The sequence below is a fragment of the Suricata suricatta genome, chromosome 3 (assembly GCF_006229205.1).
Source record: "Suricata suricatta isolate VVHF042 chromosome 3, meerkat_22Aug2017_6uvM2_HiC, whole genome shotgun sequence".
Lineage (NCBI taxonomy): Eukaryota > Metazoa > Chordata > Mammalia > Carnivora > Herpestidae > Suricata > Suricata suricatta.
Genome location: NC_043702.1, coordinates 140,850,149 through 140,873,390, shown reverse-complemented (window position 1 = coordinate 140,873,390; position 23,242 = coordinate 140,850,149). Strand labels below are relative to the sequence as shown.

General features: G+C 40.0%; 1 protein-coding gene across 2 annotated transcripts in view; it reads left to right on the top strand.

The window, feature by feature from the left end:
• Positions 1-23,242, top strand: part of HSD11B1 (hydroxysteroid 11-beta dehydrogenase 1) — a 53,711-nt gene that overhangs the window by 4,319 nt on the left and 26,150 nt on the right. Inside the window, exons 1-2 of one of the 2 annotated variants that reach the window (XM_029933115.1) lie at positions 1,108-1,317; positions 22,475-22,588. In XM_029933115.1, coding sequence (XP_029788975.1) covers positions 1,278-1,317; positions 22,475-22,588 — 154 coding nt within the window. In that variant the 5' untranslated portion in view covers positions 1,108-1,277. Of the gene's footprint in view, positions 1-1,107; positions 1,318-22,474; positions 22,589-23,242 lie in introns of those variants that run through there. The other variant, XM_029933116.1, reaches the window with a different exon arrangement.

The following is a 23,242-nucleotide window of genomic DNA, read 5'->3' as shown; positions in this document are numbered from 1 at the left end:
GAAGAAAAATAGTTCGCAAAGCAAGGATTAGGAATCCAGAGAACAACTGGACGTCTCAGTATCAATATTGGAAGCTAGAAACTGAAAGACAACTCAGCAGTGTCTTCCCATTCCGAGAGAAAATAACCTTCAATCTAGAAATCCTTCCCCAGACAAACGATGAATCAAGGGGAATGTAAAGACAAGCAGACAGAGCTGTCGCACTGGGGTTTATGTGGCCAAGGTCTGATGGACGAATGCCACAAAAAGATGTTTAATGTGAAATGCATCCAAGGTCTCAAAAACGTTTCCCTACCATTCATAAGAAAGTGAGCCAAGAAAGCAGAAAGCCTGAGTTTCCAGGTGGATGGCAAAGGGAATGTCCCAGAGAACAGTCTGCCAAGCTCCTAGTCCAGATTGGAACAGAATGAGTTGTGGCTCCCATGAGGGATGTCTCCAAAGAAAAAAAATTAGATAAATTATCCAATGAATTTGACCAATGTATTTGAGTTTTACATCGCTTGTCGGAGGATTTGGAGAACATGGACAACTAAGTAAGCAACCAAAAATGAGGTGATCATTAAATCCCAAGAGAGAGAGGGAGGTCAGAAGAAAGAGATGATATTACAGTACATTATAATGCTGTGCTGTAAACAATTAGCCATAACAATATAAACACTGACTATTGATTTATTTTTAAATTGTGATATAATGGTACTAGGAATCTAGAAAGAAAAAAATGCATGTCTGTCTGCGTATGTTGTTAAAAAAAAAAGTAAAGACCTAATATTCCTTTAGTAGGAAATCAAACAAATAATTTCTAATATTGCAAAATCAAGCAATAACAATAAAAGCATATTGTTTAAAAATATGGAGTTGATTCCCAGAGGGGGGAAAAATAAGATTTAAACCAGTAATTGCCTTAGAATGTGCCTAGGGCATGGGGAAGGAAAGAGCGAGGACTTCTGTTATTCATTATAACCCATTTGGTACCATGTGACTTTTTAACCCCACCCCTCATGTATTATATTAATAAATATAAAAACTATTCAAAAAGAAAATGGCTCAGTCATAACAGCGCTCTCCCCTGGATTACATTCTATCTAGCAGTTAACATGTTGCTGCCTGAAGCAATCAAGTCTCTGAACAAGCTATAGTTAAAGTATTTACCTAATTACCAAGAACAGCTCACCAGTCTGTCCACATTTACTTCAGAACCGCTTGGGGAGCTTTGTGAAAATACAGATTCCTAGGTCGCGCCCTCGAGGGGCCTGGAACTCTGCCCTTAGTTCCCCCAGATGAGCCAGTTGCGTGGCACACTGGACCGGAGCCCAAACTGTGAGTGCGGGTAGGGAAGGGTCAGGGGGTGGGGGTTATATGGTGTTTATGCGTCTGTGGGACTGTTTCTGTGTATATGCCAGTGTGTTATGAGTCTATCTTTCTCCCCCTCTCCTTCCCGCTTTCATCCCCTTTTATCTGAATTTAATGCATAAATACCTCCGGACTGCTAAAACATTGCCAGAAAGGAACCCCCCCATCCCATTTTAAACACTGCTGTCGGATCTTCCTCTCCCAACCCTGGGGCTCCCTCTGCTGGCAGAAGCCTGTTAAAACTCTTAGCATCCTCAACCTAGAAACTCCTTCCATTCCTTTGAGATCATTTTTCCCGGGGTGGTTTCCAGGCCCTCATACTTCACAAATCCTCCCGTCAGACAGAAAATGGAAACTTCAGCCAACCTGGGAAAGACTTTCTTGCTTTACATGTGTGAAGATATAAAGATCAGGAGGGAGCAGGTCGAGGCAGAAATGACAGAGGTGCATTTGTGGTCAAGCCTGAGGAAAAGGAGACCTTACGCAGTTTTTCTCCCCACCTCCTTCTTCCCCCTCCTCCAAGAGATATGGATGAACGGAGCGCTACATCCATATGACTTCCAAAACTCAAAGGAAAGGAACACCTTGGGCGGAAGAGCTCACTGAATTTGGAAGCGAAGACAGGGGTTCAGCATCCCCTCAGGGTGCTTCCTGGAGTCCCCTGTTTTCAGAGCTACGTAAATCGGACCTGTCTGTGGACTGCTGTATCTTTCCCATAAGCTGAACATATGCTCAGCCTAACACAGTGTCTGGCACGGGGAAAATGCTCGGAAACATTTGAATGAAAGCTTAACTCAGTGCCGTCCTAACAATCAGAATCTTCCTTCAGATCCGCGTACTTCTCAAGCTCCTCAAAAGTACCCTCGGACTCACATGAAACGTGGTGTTTCTTCATGTTCTGTGCTCTCCAACCCATAGCATTCTGGCTTTAGCTCCTCAGGACCCTCTGACACAGTCTCCAGGGATTCTTATATGCAAGACCCAAGGTATTCTTGTCACTTCTCATCTTCCTTGACCTCCTAAAGCGTCAAGGCTGGGACCTTTCCCATCTCACTGAGACCATGTGCCTCTGTTCTCTCAGGTCCTCCTGCTCTCGGCTTCTTCTTGCCCTCCTCCCCTGGCTCTCCTCTTCCACCTAACCCATAAAGGTACTACCCCCCTCCCCTTGTATTCTCCATCGTCTCCCTCATGGTCTCATTTACTCCTTCGGTTTCAGTTTTAACTTAAAAGATTTAATTCTTTCAATTCTACATCTCTGGCCTAAACCTTTCTCTTGAGCTCCAAATACCTACCAGCCATCTTTATCTGGATGTAAAGAAATCACTTTCCTTTAAACATTTTTTAAAATGCTGAGTAACTACTGTGTGCCAAACACCATGCTAAACACTAGCAAGACAGACCAGGCTTCTGTTGTCCCAGAGCTAAGTGTTGGGAAAAACAGGCAAATGAGCATCTGTGAATACCAAGTGATGGGAGCCATGATAAGAGAAATGCCCAGTGTTTGGAGAGCCCCTTACCTGGTCTAAGGGAGGGCATAGAGGTCACTGATTTTGAAGGGTAGAACCTTAAGGAAAAGAATTGGGGGCTAGGGCATAAGGGACCCCTGGGAAAGGATTTCAAAACTTATGAAGAACTTACAAAGATAGAATAGTGAGTCTGGACTTTATCCTGAGAACAATAGGGAGTCACTGAAGAAGAACTGGATGGAGTAGAGCCCACAGGGCACATACACAGTGTTGGCAATGGTCAAGTGTTAGCAATGGTTATGTTGGATGGTAGGCCCATAAGGCTTTCACTCTATTATTATGCTTTATAAATTATTTATGGTTCCTATGTTTTTTGTGCATATCAAATGCTTCTGTTTTTCTTTTTATTTTTTTAATTTTTTAATGTGTTTTATTTATTTTTTTTCTCCATAATATTTTATTGTCAAATTGTTTTCTATACAACACCCAGTGCTCTTCCCCTTAAGTGCCCTCCACCATCACCACCACCTCTTTCCACCCCTCCCCCTTCCCCTTCAACTCTCAGTTCATTCTCAGCATTCAATAGTCTCTCAAGTTTTGCATCCCTCTCTCTCCCCAACTCTCTCTCCCTCCTCCGCTCCCCCTGGTTCTATTTATTTTTGAGAGACAGAGAGAGACAGTGTGAGCAGGGGAGGGTCAAAGAGAGAGGGAGACACAGAATCTGAAGCAGGCTCCAGGCTCTGAGCTAGCTGTCAGCACGAGCCTGATGCAGGGCTTGAACCCACGAACCACGAGATCATACAGAAGATTATATGTTTAACTTTAAGAAACTGAGCCACCTAGGTGCCCCATAATTTTTCTTTTTAAATAAATGGATTATAGAAGGTGAGATAGATAGAAGAATGAAGAGATTCCTAAAGCAGAAATAACAGTGGCCTCAGGATGGTCATAGTGAGGATGAAGATTGGGAGATAAGTCTAAAGATACTTAGGAAGTAGAACTGAGTAGACTTGGTGAGAAATGGAATTCAGGGATATGGAGAAGGAGGAGTAAAGAAGGAGTTCCAAGGTTCTGGAGTATTCATTGGATGAATGGTGTAGCTATTCATTGAAATAGAGATCCCTAGGATATGATAAATAAAAATAGCAAAGTCATTGGAGAATAGTTTAGTAGTTTCTTAAAGTTAAACATAAATCTTCTGTATAATCCAACAATGCACTCCTTCCAGGGTATATACCCAAGAGAAAAGCAAACATGTCTAGACAAAGATTTCCCCACCAATGTTTACAGAAGCTCTTGTTCACAATAGCCAAAAAGGGAAAATTCCAAGCATCAGTGTATTGGTGAATAGATAAACAAGATGTGGCAAGCCCATATAATGAAATATGATTTGGCAATGAAAAGAAACACAGTATTTGTACATGCTACAATATGGGTGAAATACAAAAACATTATGCTAAAGTCAAAGAAGTCAAACATTGTGTCTTCATATAGCATGTGATTCCACTAATATGAAAGACAGAAAGATTAATGGCTGTGTGGGGCTGGGGATAGGAACAGAGAGTAATTGTAAATGGGTAAGAGGGATCTTTTGGGGATGACGGAAATGTCCTAAAATTTCTATTGTGGTGATGGTTTCCCAACTTGGCAAATTTATTAAAAATTGTTGAATTGTACATTTACCACAAGATACTATTTTGGCATATAAATTAGACTTCAAAAAAGATGTTTTTAAAAAATCAGGTCAGTTTCAACATGTTGAGTTTGAGGTGTTTAAGAAGAATTTAAAAGGCAAGGTTGAGTAAAGAGTTAGTTATACCACCTGAAGCTTAGGAGGCAGTGCTGCACAAGAGATAAAGAATTTTAAGATCCATGAACATAAAGGCAGTAATTGGAGCCATTGGATGTGAGGGAAATCTCCTAGGTAAGAGAGAGAAGGAAAGAGTGAGAACAGAATCAAGGCCAACCTGAACATTCAAGGAATCCAAAAGAGAAGGGAAGCTTATAGAGAACACTGAGAAGAAGCAGTCAAAGAAGTAGGAAGGAAGCCCAGAGAATTATAAATGGACAGAATCCAAGGAAGGAAGATGCTTTGGGGCAGGGAAGAAAGGCTACTGAGAACTCAGGTAAGTATTAACAGAACCAACCAGTAGAAGTTATGGTAGAAAAACCTAGCAGGGTTGGGGAGCCCAAGAACGTTGTTGGGCAAAGCTGCAGGAGGCCAAGAGCCTCCAGAGGATCAGGCATAACATGCAGAAGGAGGGACGTGCTGATGGAGGGAGTGAGACCAGATTGATGAGCCTGAGGAGTGCAGGGACTCGGAATTATTGACGGAAGGCAATGAGGGAATACCAAAGGCCAGGAAATAGTCAAAGCTCTGGAATAGGGACAAAGAGACCCCAGGGTAAAGGGGTTCCAAGTCCAGAAGTAAATGGCCACAACCACAGATTCCAGTAGTACATAGTCAAGGCTCTCAAAGATGTGATCCCTGCTTACTTGTCCAGGCAGATCTCTAAACCACATAACCCACCTCTTAAATTCAGTGATCCTGCCATATGGAATCCTTTGCAGTTTCCCAAACATGCCATTCTCTTTCACACCTCCTTCTATTTTCTCACACAGCTTCCTCTTCATGGAATGTTCTACAAACCAGCCCTCCCCTCTCCCACACACACTCCAGGAACCCAACTCAGTGTTCATGCTTACCCTTCCTCATCTGCCTGGAGCATTCCTCCTCTTGTTTCAATATGGATCAAGGTTAACCTTGCTTCTGAAGCCTTGACTATTTTCCCATTCCCCACATGGAACAGAGTATTTTCTTCTATATGCCCTTGAGACTCCAAGGGCAGGCCACCCCAAGACGGGCCACTTTGGCATGAACATTATTTTGAGTTACAAGCAATCAAAACCCAGCAGATTCAGGAAAAGCTCTTTATCTCCCCCTCCACTGCCTGCTTAAACCTCTATAAATGAGATTCCTTTTTACCTAAGAAATTTATCTGCATAACAGGGCAACCTTTGTTTTCTAAACATCTCCTTTTACCTTCCTGGTCTTTTTCCCTTTGGTACCCTCAGGCCCCTGTCCCTCTCCTTAGCTCATATAAGCCTGACTGTCTTTGGAATTCCATATCTGTGTGGATTCATTGTATGTCTGAAACTAAATTTTATTTTTTCCTGTTACCTTGTATCCTGTTAATTTGATTCTTAGTCCAGAAGAAGGACCTTGAAGGGCAGAGAAAATTCTCTTTTCCCAACATAGTCAGCAGGATACTTTCATTCCCTGGACACTGCTCACCCCAGATACTCCTGCTGCTCAGAGATTCTGGGGCATCTGACATACAGCTGGCAGAGGTAAGATTTCTTACCAGGTCTGTCCCCCAGAACCTCCATCTGCAGAGTCTGATGGAGTGAGAGTGGTGAGCCCTTTTCTTCTCTCTCTCAATTTAAATTAGCAGAAGAAAATATTCGTGGAGCAAGTTCCTTGGGTCTAGCAACTCTGGTTAGTTTGGTAGACTACTCTGTGGTTACTTATCCATTTCCTTCCAGAGATGGTCTTTGTTTTTCTTTGTGTCCTTTGTCATAAAAAGGGATTATCATGGGCAAAACACAGGCATGGGCCTTACGACCTGCTGTTGGACCCAGCCTCGTAGACTGGTGAATTCATAGTTGTCACCAGACCAGCATCTATTTAGACAAATTTTACCATAGGTTAATGTGCACATGAGTTAATGGCTATTTCTATAGGACTTATTAGAAGCCAAAGCCACCAATTTGGTGGGCATGGGCTGAACACTTAAAAGTTGTTAGAGTGCTTGCCACCTCAAGAAGATTCCCAGATTGATGTGGAATGAGTGAGATTGATACTAAGTCACCCAGCAACTTCCTTGCAATGAGGTCCGCTGTAAAACAGCACATAGTCCCCAACCCCGTGGCACATCCCTCCTAGATATTAGTGTGGCTCCAGACTCATGGCTTTAGCTAAAACTGTTAATGTACATATGACATGTTTCCTTTTGTCTTGTTCTATGTCCTAAGAGCTGGGCTTTGTGACCAGTGAGAATATTCTCTTTGGTCTCTATCATCCAAAGGGTCTACTTACCAGGGTGTACCTAGGTGGCCAGTCAAAATGGCTGCACATCTAAACTCTAACATTCTCTCTCCCATCTTTCACCCAAGGCCTGGTCATGAGAGGCTCCAGCCCATAGGAACCTCTGTCCTCTCAACCATCATTGCTTATTAATGCTGGAAAGTCTCATTCCAGTAGCACCTCCGTGGTATCACAGATTAGTGGTCTGTGATTTTGTGGGAGACCAGAGACACCATTTTTAGCACAACATTCTTACTGCCTGTGCAATGAAGACCTATGCTTTCTTAGACTCATCTTGGGAGTGAACTTTTGGATCATGGGTACTGCATCATCCATGCCCTCTTTGAATGCCTTTGTATCTTTGGTTAAGTCATTAGAAGGCTTATTGGTTTGAGTTGCTATTCATAGATCCTACTCCTCAATGGCCAGATGATGGATCCTTTAAATTGGCTATATTTATTTTTTTAAGTTTATTTATTTATTTTGAGAGAGAGAGAGAAAGAGAGAGAGGTCAGAGGAGGGGCAGAGAGAGAAGGAGAGAGAGAAGCCCAAGAAGGCTCCATGCTGTCAACAAAGAACCCAATGTAGGGCTCAAACTCACAAATCATGAGATCATGACCTGAGCTGAAGTCAAGAGTCAGGCGCTTAACCCACTGAGCCACCCAGGCACCCCAGAATTGGCTATATTTAAAAGAAAAATATTCTTTATAGAGAGCTCTCAGTTGTCTTATTAGTATAATAACTAGCCTAAGGATTTCTCTGACAAGACGAAAGAACAGAAATTCGCCTTAAGACAAAAATAAATGTCCACATCCAATGTACATTTTCCTAAAATCTCCCTGTTTTAACTTCTCTTTCCTTACAAGATGTACAGAGAGCACCCCAGACTATTCTCTAGGTTCAAGTATACAGGTTTCCCATGTAAATCCTGAGTGCCAGGAAATGAATTTAACAAAAGCACCCAAGACTGGTGGTAAGGCAGGCTTTTCTGCAACCTCCCAGGGCTCTGTAATCAGGATCCGCCAGCTTTAGGCATTCCAGGGCAACGTCCTCTACAGTGTGCCCTAGGTCCCCCACCGCAGAAGAATTCTTGCTCTTGGAGAACAACAGATCTTTTAAATTATAAAGCCTCCCCCCCCCTCCCCTCCCCCTGATCCCCCTCCCCCACCCAGGAAATCCCACTAACTTTAGAGAGGAATTGGTTCATGAGTATTCATAGCCTCCCTTTCACAGAGGAAACAGGACCAAAAATGTCTCCTCCTACAAATGATCTCAAAAGGCTAATATCAGGAACTAATAGAAGCCAAAATACTTTATACAGCTTTACAAGGGTACAAATCTTTTGATTCCCTGTTTTAGTTGAAAATCCTCCTGATATAAAGAAGCAAATTTAGTTAAAAAGGCAGGCCAGTCCCTTGATATTCAGGCTGTAATCCAGTTCTTTGGGGAATTAGAAACAACGGCCTTTGTTTGACAAATCTCTACAAAACCAGAAACAAGTCAAAGCCCACCCATCTTCACGAATCTTCACAAACCCTGCCTGTTCCTTTCAAAATGTTTGTAGATATTATAAACAGAATATTGGAACAAAATTTCCTGTACTCAAAAAAAATTTTTTTATAACAATTACTCTGAAACTTGAGGAAGAAAAACATTTTGCATTCCTTCTGTCCCTAAAAATTATAAATGTTACCATGTCTGAACCGTAAATACAGTCCATCGTCACCTAAGACTGAAGGAAAAAAAGAGAATGGGGGGAAGCCTTTTCAAAATAAAAACCACTAAAATGTCTCTTGTGCCCAGACTCCAGCACCTTGGATAATAGGCACTTATGGTCTGATCTCCACCTAGGAGAAAACTTGGCTACTTCCTCTGTGCCTTTTGTGATGGAAATTTTCTACCTTGCCCAACCTTCCTCACCCCCAGTTCCCTAGGACTGTAGAGCCAGTCTTTGAAATACAAACTTTAGAGAATTTTTTATCAGAAAAAAATAAAGAAAGAAAGAGGAAGTTATTTTAAAAAGCCAGTCTTGGGGTGCCTGGGTGGCTCAGTCAGGTAAACATGTACCTCAGCTCAGGTCATGATCACACAGTTTATGAGATCAAGCCTCACATCAGGCTCCAGGCTGACAGCTTGGAGCCTGCTTGGGGTTCTCTCTCTCTTTCTCTGTCCCTCCTATGCTTGCTCTCTCCCTCCCTCTCTCTCTCTCTCTCTCAAAATAAATAAACTTTTTTTAAATGGGTCTTTATGTCCTCTCCACAAATATTAGCATAAACAAAAGCTATAAGATTTTATTTGTATCTGAGTTTATGTCCATATATGTTGTAAATATGAGATATTTTCTCTACTTCTAGGTGGTATTACTAAAATTAATTTGCAAAAAGTTCTTTTAGTTGGTTTGAAGGCAAACATTTGTAAAAACTGGACAATCTAAAACTTATAAAGAGAAACTAACCCAAATGTTTTTAAATTTCATATGGTCTGGGAAAATATTCAGTATTAAAAAGCTATTTAAAGTTGTTGGTTTAATTAAAATAGACATGTCTTTAAAGTTATCAGCAGTAAATGTAAAACCTTTCTTCTACCTATATTTACTGAAAGCCAAATAAGTTCATGTTATCTCTCTGTTGCAAAATTTGTCAAAAAAAAAATCTTCAAATAATCATTGCCTCATAGCATTTTGTGGGCAATCTAAACAAAATTGTTAAGAACAAGTAAATTGAATAGATGTAAATAAGATAAGAAGGTCTGTAGGTAAACTTTTAAGTAGCTTCCGAAATCTTCTGTAACCTGAAACTATAAAGTTTTGCTAAGTTAAATGATAAGTTGTTAAGTTTGTGAAATATCTACATCATTTCCAAATAAGATAAAATAATAAAACATTAAGTACTGAACATACATTTACCTACTTTTGTCATAAAGAGAAACTAAAAATAAATTCAGGTCTGTTAGTAAACATAGTTTGTGCATTATTGAAAGACTGTACTAGGAAAAACCACACATTTCTAGGAATTATAAAACATATTAATAAATTTGCCAATCTAAAGAATATTGATATAACAGTTTGAAAATTGCTTATTACTTAGTTTTCATTAAGATTTCTGGGGCACCTGGGTGGCTCAATTGGTTAAGTGGCCAACTGCAGCTCAGGTCATGATCTCACAGTTTGTGAGTTTAAGCCCCATGTCAGGCTCTGTGCTGACAGCTCAGAGCCTGGAGCCTGCATCAGATTCTGTGTCTCCCTCTCTCTCTGTCCCTCCCCTGCTCTGTCTCTGTCTCTCTGTCTTTCAAAAATAAATAAATGTTAGGAAAAAAAAATTTTTTTTAAGTTAAGCTTTCTATGAGAAAATATATGGTAAATATAATTAAGACTATTGAAAATAATAAAGGAAATAACTTGTAGGCAAGGAAAGTAAGAATGGCTGTTTGAGGATAAAAAAAAAAAAGAAGGATGAGGAAGGGGAATACATTTTTTTGAGGGGAAAGAAAATAATTTTGTCCTATAGTGAGACTGGTTCTTTAAAGAGGGAAAGCTTACGACAAAATCTGAATGTAAAATGTTGCAGGGGCACCTGGGAGGCTCAGTCAGTTAAGCATCCAGCTCAGGTCATGATCTCACAGCTTGTGAGTTTGAGCCCCACATCAGGCTCTGTGCTGACAGCTTAGAGCCTGCAACCTGCTTAGGATTCCGTGTCTCCCTCTCTGCCCCTCCCCTGCTCATGCTCCCTCCTTCCCCAAATAAATAAACATTAAAAAAATTTTTTTTTAATGTTGCAGAAGATTTATGAAAAAGGAATCTGGAAATGAATTTCATGTGTGGTTAGTACTAGCTAAGGTTAGAATCAATTTAAGTAAGTAAATGAGTCTTAATATTAAAAATACACGGAAGTACAATTAAACTTTTGTCTTTCTCTTTGGAAAAAGGACAAAGTTTTCTTGAACTGTTGGTTTGCTTTTAATAAAAAATTGTAAACAAAAGTTTTTCTTCAGTTTTAAAGTTATCCGCCTGGAAAACAAGCACTCTGTTTTGCCAAAATAATTTCCAACATTTTTCAACTCTGATTACTTAAGAAAACTGAGCCTTACTATTAAAAAGGCTAAATTTTTCTTACAACTATGTAATCTTCTGTATTTGTTTTTGAAATCTTGTTGATTTGGTTAAATAGATAATTAAACATTGTTTCATAATAATTTATGATCCTACCTAATGTTCAAATCTTTTCATACTTTTTGACATACGTTTCAAAATGAAATTCTAAAGTGAAATCTTCTGACCACAATCTAACTGAGGTGTTCTAGAGCACTCCTGGAACATTTCAAAGGTTTTGAGAAATCAAATTAAGTAAGCTTATTCGGCATGTTAAATTACATGGGAAGCATTGTCAAATAAGTGATACCAAGCCCTCTTAGGTTATATTTTTGTAGATATTTTATTAATCTAAGTGTTCTAAAAAGTATTGTAAAGCCCCTAGAAATCTGATGTCCTGATCTTGGAGTGTTGTGTGTCACAGAAATAACCAAATTTCTTTGTCTCTTGCATTGTAATTTAGTCTAATCAGATCTTTAACCATGATCATTTTTAAGTCTTGTCATTTACAGTTACTGTTTTACCCCAATGCTATTGCAAATATGTTTCATCTTAAGTGAGACTCACAGAAAGAACTCTTGAGTACACGTTTCCGATAACCTTAAGATCATAAAATTGAACTAGGTAAGAATTTCCAAAACTAGTAGAAAACCTGGATTAAAACAGAACAAGAATTAATAACTTGGGACTAAATAAAGAAGATAATTGTAATCTTTACAACTTTTTGTTTAAAACATTGCTGACATTTTTCAATGCTTTGCTTTCCCATATTTAAGTGAACCTTTTCTCTTAAGCTAACTGACCTATAGCAATATGATAAACTATACCTTTATAAGCAGAATCGAACCATTTATCTTCCCCTCCCTACCCGGTCCCTCCAGAATTTAAAACCTCTCATATTTTCGTGGCAATATATTATTTGCATAAGTTCAGAAAGAAACTGTTCTTCTTATAATGAGATACAATTGGAAACACTGGTTATACTACCAAGGCTTTGACTGGAATGTCATATTTCAGAGAGACATGCATAGACTCAGATATGACCAGACAGTTTTAAGGAACCAAGATTGACATTATGGAGCCAATAAAGCCCCTTGGAAATATGAACCTGGTACCCTGCTTTCTCAGAGTTCCCAGAAGCTTCCAGGGTGAATAAACCCACTTCCTGGTAGACGCAGGAACCTCAGGATATCTTGGGGACCTCAAGAAGTGAGGAATTAACCCAAATCCACAGGTATTGCAGGCAAAGTCTGATGGCAAGTATTTGTCTTGGCTTCTGACCTCAAAAGACTATTAAACATTCAATCTAGATACTTGCTATAAAAACTTTCAGCAAAGAAGATTTTTATTTATTTTTTAAAGTTTTATTTATTTAAGTAATCTCTACAGTCCATGTGGTGCTTAAATCCACAACTCCAAGATCAAGAGTTACATATTCTTCCAACCAAGCCAGCCAGGTGCCCCAAAGCAGGTTTTTAAAAAGTCTATGTGGTTAACTGTTATTCTTGCTGCACTTATATAAATAATCAGGCCAAGTGGTTTTTTTTCTTTTTGTTTGCTTGCTTGTTTTTGAAACTAGACTTATTTTGAGAATTATTAATTTGGTTTTCTTTGATAGAAATGGGGGTGATTATAGAGAGAAAATAGGTTTTAATAACAGACCTGAGTATATATGAGGTTCTAATATTGTTCATTATAAACTAGACTAGATTCTGATTTCTTCCAGCATCCTCCAGTACCTGGCCACAACTCTCCAAGCTAGTGCTTTCAACTTTTCTCCCACTTCCTGAGTTGAATTCATTTGATATCTAAAATGCCCTTTTTGGGGGCACCTAGGTGGCTCAGTCAGTTGGGCGTCCGACTTCGGCTCAGGTTGTTACAGCTCATGAGTTTGAGCCCCACAAGGGGCTCTGTGCTGACAGACAGCTCAAAGCCTGGAGCCTGCTTCAGATTCTCTCTCTCTCTCTCTCTCTCTCTCTCTCTGTCTCCCCTCTCCTCCCCCACTTACACTGTGCCTCTCTCTGTCTCTCAAAAATGAATAAACATTTTAAAAAATAATTAAATAAAAAAGAAAATGCCCTTTTTCCTGAAGCTCTGCACACTAAGTATGAATAACTTGATGTAAACTTCAGGGAAATCACCACACAGCTCACATATAAGCAATCTTCATGTTCTGTGGGCAAAAATACCTCCAAAGACATTCAAACTACAAACCAGGAAAATCTGGCACTGGATGTTCTCACACTATCTCAAGATGCTTCAAGTTTGACATCTAGAAATATTCTCTACTTTCTACCCTAAAAAAAACACAAAACCCTCAGAAACTGGTTTATAACTTGATCCAAACATTAGCCATTGTTTTTCTTTTGTTTCCATAGAAATGCCTCATATTTAATGTCTAATTGCTTGAACTATAGGCCTAAATTTGAGGACACACCTGAATCACCACCTCCTGAAATGAGTTTAACTAAACTGACTTATTGCCAGGGCTGGCTCAATGAACCAGGATAATCTACCAGCTTAATTTTTAATGTGTGAAATGTCAGGGAAGTTTCAGAGGAGGAAACTATAGGGGCCAAGGGCAGACGACTCCAATATGGACCACTTTGCAAGGTTTGTTTTCCAAACATCTCCTTTCACCCCCCTGCTAATGCTTTTCCTCCCCTTTGTATCCTCAGACCCCTACCCCTCTCCTTAGCTCATATGAAGCCTCATGTTGCCTGTCTTTGGAATTCCACATCTGTGTGGATTTCCCATACATAAAGAACTAAACTTGACTTTCTCCCAATGATGTATCTCATCTAATTTGATGATTATTCCAGCTAGATGGACGTTGAAGAGAAGAAATTCTTCCCACCCTCCACACCCCCACCATAGATTTCTATCGTATCTTTGGTAACTCTTTATACATTTCATTTATGTCCATGTCCATCTTCATTTGGAACTTAGAAAGCATTTTATTTGCTTTTCATTCATAGGACCTGACTCATATGATGTCCCTTTTCCCCCTTCCTAATTAGGGCCCTTTGGAGGATTGTTTGTAGCCAGACTGCTGGGTTTCATTGTGTGAGGGTGGATGAGGTAGTCTGACCTCTGCTATCAGTAGCCATGATCAAGTATGTTTTGTCCACACCTAAAGCTCAGTTTCCCAGTTCCAGGAAGCCCAGTTAAACCTGAACTTTAGATAAACAATGAATAGAGTTTTAGTGTAAGTATATTCCACTCAATTGTAAGGAAGCAAATATTACCACCCCAAGATATGCCTTTTTGGCACATTGACTATTCTATGTTGGTTATTTTTTATAAACTGCAGACATAGAGAAGCTCTGAAAACCAAGTAGAAGTTACCTTTTTGTAAGAGACATTTACATGTGTGAGAGAAGTCTCCATTCATAAGGGTATCTGCCTCAGTACCAGGAAGAAGAGGATGACTCTAATTCACTAGAAAGTGTCATCAGTGGAGAAAGCTTGGATATAAACCTGCAGAACAACCTTACCCTTGAGTATGGTACTTTTCCCAGTAACTTCCCATAGCTGACTCCCCACCCACATCCTTTGTCTTTAGCTGTAGATAGTATTTCAGGTGTAGCTTCACCTTTTCAGGGAGTTAGTTTTCTGGGCTTTTCCCATGTATACAAGAGGTATACATGTTATTAAACTTTTGTTTGACTTTCTCCTGTTAACCTGTTTTATGTCAATTTGATTCTTAGACAAGCTAGAAGAACCTTAAAGGGTATAGGAAAATTTTTTCCTCCTAACACAATAGGTGAGATTATACATAGCCCAAAAATGTATTTGTTGTTTACATATATCCATGGTTTATATATATTTGTTAATTACATATATCCTAAAAAATGTATTCTGCAATTCAAATTTAACTTGGTGTCCTGTATTTCTATTTGCTAATCTGGCAAACCTCCTTCCCACTAAAGGGAAGTGGCTTGTGTCTAATGCTGAAGGCACTGGCACCCTAAAGAAACTCACCCAGCACAGCTGCCATACCACCTTGAGGTGCTTCCTGAAAGCTGGGCTGAACAACCAAGAAAAAAACTGGAACATGGGCCAAAACTGTGGTCTGTGTGGTGGCTTTGCTGGAGTTAGCCATTTCAGCTCTGTGGAACTCTTCCACTGCTCCTCATGCTACCAGTATTTTACCAAAGTTTCCAGGAAATAACTTTTTCAGTTATTGCAGATGGGCCCTATCTCTCTTCCATGCTCAGATGCAAATCCATGGGAGCTAGGCCAGTGAAAAACCTGAAAAACTGCAACTGCAACATGTTTAGAATTGTCTGCACCCCACCCCCACTGAGGGGCAGGGATCAGACCATGCTCTGGGTCTCATCAGGTACCTTTCCTTTCCCAAGAGGCTCTTGGCTTTCCCACACAAATGGATTCCAGGCAGTCTGCCCCAAGAGTCCCTCTGCCACAGATTATATGTGACAGGTAAGGACAGGACACCACACACAGGGCACTTTATCCCATCTCTAGTTCATTTTCCCCTATCTTGAGATTCCATTAGTTAGAAAATGAGAAAATCTGTCCTTTCGGAGTGGGACCATGCAGAAGGTTGACAAAGAACTCCTCCCCCACACCTTATTAGACATACAGAAGAGGAAAAAGAAGGTGGAAGTGGGGGAGTAACCCATGTTATTAGATAAAATGATATAAAATGATGGTTGTTTCCATAGCTAGGCACAGATTTTGGCAGCCATGGCAAAGACTTAGGAGTTCCTAAAAAATCAGAACTGAGAAACTGGAATTGGGCAGACGGTGAGGGTAAAGAGAAATGGAGACTCTTATCTATTCTAATATGCTAAGGTCCTTTCCTGTCTCAGCATGTTGACAGTACTTTCCCAGAAAAGGGACAAATGAGAGGGTTCAATCACCTTTTACTCTAAGATCTTCCCACTCTACCCCTGGTAGGATTAGTTTTCAAAAAGAAGAGGCCACCTAACAAAGCTATTAACCAGTCCTGAAAAGTCCCATAGCTGCTGCTGCCTCAGAAATGACAGGTGCACCTTTCATGATCCACATTTTATACCAAATGCATGGAAATTCCTCTTCGGAATTTTTGCCACCCCCTTCTGAGTCCTACTGGATCTGGCCCATCCCTCATGCTCGTTTTCCCATTCAATGCCCTAATCTTCTCACCTTGTTATTTCTTGACCCATTGATGCAGGTGAGAATGATCAAATATGAATTCCTGGCTGGACTGGGACATGCACCTCCAGCTGAGCAGCCCTACTCTGAGTTTTTGAAAATTGCCAGGCTGTGTTTATATATTTCACTGAAAGTCTGCTCTAAAGGGTACGTAGTCAATGCATTACAAAGGAGGGCCAGCATGAAGGGCACTGATAGCTAGTTCTGTTGCCATGGCAAGGAAAAGAATGTTACTTGATTGGTGAAAATTTGACTCAAAACAAATGCTAGGTGAAACAGTCATATTTCCTTTTGTCTTTTTTCCTTTTTTTTTTTTTTTTTTTTTTACTTTGTTAAGAATCATTAGAAGAGGAGTAGGGAATGGCGCTGATAGCCTCTATTCAGAATGCTGAATCCCAGTGATTTCTCTAGATTAAATCAGGCTGCAGAAAGACAGCAAGTTTCTCATTGTTGCAGCCGGTCAGAAACACTAAGACAGCAAAGTTTACTAAATGCCTATTTTGGAGCCAGGCTAGGGGGAGATGGAGAGAGAGACAAAGATAAAAGGACACACTCCACATCCTCCAGGAGCTTAAAAGCTGAGAAGAGACCCAGGCATGAAAATATGGACATACCGTGGATCAATGTTTATTATAGAATGTGGTTAAGGTGTGGCACCAATGCATCCCTGAGACCCTCTTAGGGGCTTGCAAGGTCTACTATTTTCATAATCATACTAAGACAGTATTTGCCTTTTTTCTTTCTCATTCTTTCACAAGTTTTCTAGAGGCTACAGGATGTGTAATAACACAAAGCAATGTAGGCTTATGTATTCTTGAGATTAAAAAAATTCTCAGTCTTGGGGTACCTGGCTGAGTCAGTGGGTAGAGCATGCAACACTTGGTCTCAGGGAACACTTGATCTCGGAGTGTGACCTCAAGCCCCATGTTAGGCATACAGCTCACTTAAAAAAAATTCTCAGGGGCGCCTGGGTGCCTCAATCAGTTAAGTGTCTGATTTTGGCTCAGGTCATAATCTCACTGCTCAGGAGTTCAAGCCCCACATCAGGCTCTATGCTGACAGCTCAGAGACTGGAGCCTGCTTCAGATTCTGTTGGCCTCTCTGCCCTCCCCTGCTCATGGTCTCTCTCTCTCTCTCTCTCTCTCTCTCTCAAATATATAATAAAACATTAAAAAATTTTTTAATTCTCAGTCTCAATTTCTTTTAAAGAATCCTCCATTCTTTTTTTTTTTCTTCATTTTTTAAGTAGTCTTTATGTCCAACATGGGGCTTGGACTCACAATCCCAAGATCAATGGCTGCATGCTCTTATCAACTGAGCCAGCGGGGCACCCCTCAGTCTAAGTTTCTAATACAACAATATCAGCAGTAAACCTACATGTAGGCATACCTCATTTTATTGCATTTTGCTTTATTGTGCTTTGCAGACATTGAGTTTTTTTTCACTGAAGTTTTGCAGCAACCCTGGATCAAGCAAATCTACCAGCAACATTGTTCACTTTGTGTCTCTGTGTTACACTTTGGAAATTCTCACAATATTTCAAACTTTTTCATTATTATTATATTTGTTATGGTGATCTGTGATCAGTGATCTTTGATGTTAGTACTGTAATTGTTTGGAGGCTCCACAGAGTGTGCCCATGTTAGACAGCAAACTTAATCAACAAATAGTGTTCTGACGGCTCACCAACTGGCTGTTCCTTCATCTCCCTCCCTCCTGTCATGCCTCTCTATTCCCTCAGACACAACAGTTCTGAATTTAGGTCAATTAATCACCCTAAAATGGCCTCAAAGTGTTCAAAGGAAAAGAAGAGGCACACGTCTCTCACTTTGAATCAAAAGCTACCAATTACGAACCTTATGAAGAAGGCACGTCAAAAGCCAAGATAGGCTGAAAGCTAGTACTCTTGTGCCAGTTAGCCCAGTTGTAAATACAAGGGAAAAGTTCTTGTAGGAAGTTAAAAATGCTGCTCCAGTGAACACACAAAAGTTAAAAAAGTAAAACAGCCTTACTGCTGATATGAAAAAAGTTTGAGTGTTCTGGATAGAAGACCAAATAGCCATAACCTTCCCTTAAGCCAAAGCTCCATCCAGAGCAAGGCCCTAACTCTCTTCAATTCTATGAAGGCTGAGGTGAGGAAGCTGCAGAGGGAGGAGAGGTTGGTTCCTAAAGTTTAAGGCAAGAAGCCATCTCCAGAACATAAACTGCAAGATGAGGCAGCCAGTGCTGATGTAGAAGCTGTAGCAAGTTATCCAAAAGATCTAGCTCAGGTAGTTAATGAGGATGGCTACATTTAAACAACAGATTTTCTATGTAGACAAAATAGCCTCCTATTGGAAGAAGATGCCATCTAGGACTTTCATCGCTAAAGAGGAGAAGTCAATGCCTGGATTTGAAGTTTCAAAGGACAAACTGACTCCCTTGTTAAGGGCTAATGCAGTTGGTTACTTTAAGTTGAAGCCAATGCTCATTTGCCATTCCAAAATCCTAAGGTCCTTAAGAATTATGCTAAATCTATTCTGCCTGTGCTCTACCAGTAGAACAAAAAAGACTGACAGCAAAACCATTTACAGAATATTTTAAGCCCACTGATGAAATTTTCTGTTCAGAGAAAAAAAAATCTTTTCAAACTATTACTGCTTATTGACAATGCACCTGGTCACCCAAGGACTCTTTTGGAGATGTCCAATGAGATTAATGTTGTTTTCATGCCTGCTAACACAACATCCATTCTGCAGCCCATGGATCAAGGAGTAATTTTGACTTTCTATTACTTAAGAAATACATGTCAGGAATGTCTGGGTGGCTCAGTCAGTTAAGCATCTGACTCTTGATTTCAGTTTAGTTTATGATCTCAAGGATAGTGAGTTTGAGCCCTGCGTAGGGTTCTGTACTGACAGTACAGAGCCTGCTTAGAATTCTGTCTTCCTCTCTCTTTGCCCCTCCCCTACACTCACACACACATGATCTCTCTCTCTCAAAATAAAAAATTACACTTTTTAAAAAAAGCCTTTAAGAAATACATTTTATAAGGCTATAGCTGCCATAGACAGTGATTCCTCTGATGAATCTGGGCAAAGTAAATTAAAAACCTAGCATTAAAACATTCTAAAATGCCACTAGGAACATTCATGATTTATGGGAAAAAGTTCAAATATCAACATTAACAAGAGTTGGGAAGTTAATTGGATCACATTGAGGGATTCAAGACTCCCGTGGAGGAAGTCACTGCGGATGTGGTAGAAACAGCAGGAGAACTAGAATTAGTGGTGGGGCCTGAAGATGTGAGTGAATTGCTGCCATCTCATGAGAATACTTAATGAATGAGGAGTTGCTTGTTATGGATGAGCAAACAAAGTGGTTTCTTAAGTTGTAATCTACTTTGGCTGAAGATGCTATGAAGACTGTTGAAATGACATAAAAATTTAGAATATTGCATAAACGTAGTTGATAAAGCAGTGGCAGGGTTTGAGAGGACAGACTCTTATTTTGAAAGAGGTTCTACTGGAAGTAAAATGCCATAATATGGTATTATACGTACAGAGAAATCATGAAAATAAAGGAGCCAATCAATGTGACAAATGTCATTGTTGTCCTATTTTAAGAAATTGCCCCAACCACCCCAACCATCACCAAACAACACCCTGGTCAGTAAGCAGCCATCAATATTGAGGCACAACCCCCCACCAGCAAAAAGATTAAAACTAGCTAAAAACTCAGATGATGGTTAGCACTTTTTTAGCAGTAAAGTATTTTTTAATGAAGGTATAGACACATTTTGGACATAATGTGATCGCATACTAAATAGACTACAGTAAAGTATAAACATAGCTTTTATATGCAATTCATTTGACTCACTTTATTGTGACGTTTGCTTTATTGCGGTGGTCTGGAACTGAATCCACAATATTTCTTAAGTATGTCTCTATGCACAAATTGAGATCTTCAATAATTTTTAAGATTGTAAAGGGATCCTGAGATCAAAAATTTTGAGAACTGCTCAGACTTAATGTATTATCTACCATTATAGGATGTCCTCATTTCTTATTAGTGCATTTTATTGGTCAAAACTTATTTCATCTATTTCATGAAAATTATTGAGGGGTGCCTGAGTGGCTCAGTCGGTTAAGCACCCAACTTCGGCTCAGGTCATGATCTCACAGTTCGTGGGTTCGAGCCCCACGTCAGGCTCTGTGCTGACTGCTAGCTCAGAGCCTGGAGCCTGTCTTCAGATCCTGTGACTCCTTCTCTCTCTGACCCTCCCCTGCTCATACTGTCTCTCTCTCTCTCTCTCTCTCTCTCTCTCTCTCTCTCTCAAAAATAAATAAAAACATTAAAGAAAATTTAAAAAAAGAAAATTATTGAAAGCTTTCTTTGCATCCTTATTTTCTAGCACAATAGCTAATTATTAAAATGTCTGTATGCTTGTGTGTGTGCGCACCTGTTTGTGTTTAAATGTGTCTTCTGAAGCAGTGCAATGTGGACTTCATTTCTTCATCCAGCCAACGATCAGCAACAGTATATGCATTTGTTTTGTGTTTGATCAACCCTATCTTACTCATTGTTATTTTTGCTTTAAGTGTGTGCTTTCTGTGGTGTACCTTAAAAGTCCTTTTTTATCAGACAATAAACCTCCCTCATCTAGTCATCTTTCTATCACTTCAGCATCATATTTTAAAGCAATTTTTCATTGTATTCTCTAATTTTACTATTAATAGGATGGTACTAAGAAAATAAAACATTTAAATTTCCTTCCCTCTAGACATGAAAATGGAGTCTAGTCTGTAATATGTCTTGGCAGCATAAAGCCCTTGATAAAATTATGCATATATATCTTGGAATTCTGTCAGTATGTAATGTAATTCCCCATTTGAATTTTCTTTATGTTTTTTATCCTATTTTGTCCTCCATAACCTTGATTTCTAGCTAGCCCTCAACTGTTGTCAAATCACCACTGTTTTCTGGATGTGAACTTCACAGCTGTGAGCCTTTGTTGACAAATTATTTCATCTCCTTTGGGTCTTAAATTATTTCCATTACTCTGAAGTGAAAACTCACTGAGTATTTCCACATACTGTACTTGTGGTCATAAGTCAATTTCTCTTAATCGTGTGTGAGTCCCCCACCTCCTGCCCTCAAACCATATTCCTCCTCCCAAAACACAGGTACCCATTCTTATCCTAACATTTAAATGGTTTTTCTTGGCTCTGTTGGTAATTTGCAGAATTTTAGGTTTGCTCTGTGATGAAGGAATTTTTATGGTTGGTTAGTTTGTTTCTTAAGTTGAAAAACATAACAAAAATATCTCTGAAATTTGTTCCTGGAGAATTATTCCTTACTGAGTTCTTGGTACAGATATACCAAAATGGTTATTTCTATATTTCTGTGACATGTTCTAAATTACTAGTGAGTTTTCCCTTGGTCCTTTCATTGTTACTAGATCAGTCTTTAGTTGGATGTGGGCTTTGGGGGCGAATTTTGCTTCAACAATGCTAGTTCCTTCTGCTTTTGGACCAGGTCTCCTGTCCTTTGCATCTTCACAGCTCTTGTGCCTCTATCACATTTACAAGACCCAGTTTAATAGCTTAGTGCCTTTTTTTTTTTTTTGGCACTCATTATTTCTTCTTTATTTGCTGTTAAAGTAATAAGTGTACGTTCCGTTGCACTTGCCTGAGAGAGAGTCTTGAATTGGTCTTGGGTTTCCCGCCATCTGGGTCCTGGCTGGCTTGCATTTCCCTTTGATGTTGTAATACTTGTTCATTGAACTTGAGTGTGGGGCTTATAGGGCTTGTTTGCTTCCCCCCCCCAGATGTGCATTTTTTCCTTAAGCTTATTTTTCTGTTTTGTGCTGTTATTTTTAATTGCTTCCGACTGGGAGGTGGGGCCAAGAGTGAGATTTGGCTTGAATTTGGCTCTCTTTGCTATTACTCACATTTCCCCAGAAGCCCCGCACACACTTTCTGCTTTTGACGTACCACTTTTGAAAGGCTGTTGATTCTTGGCATAAATGGTGTTAAGAGGAAGATGGGCTCTGGGTAGGGATGTTCAGGAATCCAGTCCTGTACAGTCATGAGCTTGGCCATCTGGAAGTCTCTTCTTGCTCAATGAAATGGAGTAAACATTGTCCATTATGAAATCCACCACACAGGCTGCCAGGGACGAATGGGATCCCACCCAAAGCCAATCGCTGCTCTGACAGGGAAATTGGCTAGCACTGCCTGAGACTACTCCAGCCTCCCCCGTCCCTGATGTCACAATTCAGAGGCTGCTGCCTGACTAGGAGGTTGTAGAAAGCTCTGTAGGTTCTCTCTGTGTGTCCTACAGGGCTCCTCGGGCCAGGTCTGTGTCTGATGGCTTTTATGAAAAAATATCTCCCCCCCATTCTGGGGATCTTCTTGGCCTACCACTACTATTCTGCAAATGAGGAATTCAGACCAGGTAAGTACCAATATATCTAATTTTGGAGGAATAGATAAAAAAACGCAGGGGTGGCTGGAGTGTTTCTGAGGATCCAGAGGAGTCCCTAATCCCCAAAGTTACTGAACAAGAGGAACCCTGGGGTGGGACTGTATTTCTGTGTCTCCCAGACATGGGCTCTGGGTAATAGCAGTATGGGGAGGGGTAATCATGTAGCCAAGAGATTGCCAAATAATTTATGCTTTATTTGGCACCCTTAATGGAAAGGGAATTTCAGATTCCCTAAAAAAAATGAGGGTAATTCCAAAATCTACAACACAGCCAGATAATTGGGCTCCAAGGAGAGACTGATAAGTGGGAGGCAAGAAAGGATTCTGGAGTTGATGACTAAATAGAAGTGAGGGAAAATCCCTGGAATCTCTATGAGCACATGTGTTTTGAGGACTTTTTGGGTTTTATTTCAATTGAGCAAAATTGGATGAGTCCAGAAATATCTGTAACTCCAGTGTTTTAACTGAAACCTCTATGAACATTTTTAGAAAGGACAGCAAGAAGACTCATTTTAAGCAATCAAGTTAAACCTCCATTTCAGAGCATGTTTATGAAACTTGAGCTGTTCCTTCATTGATTTATACAGTTTGAGAAAAGTTGATCTGGGCTCATAACCTTTAGACA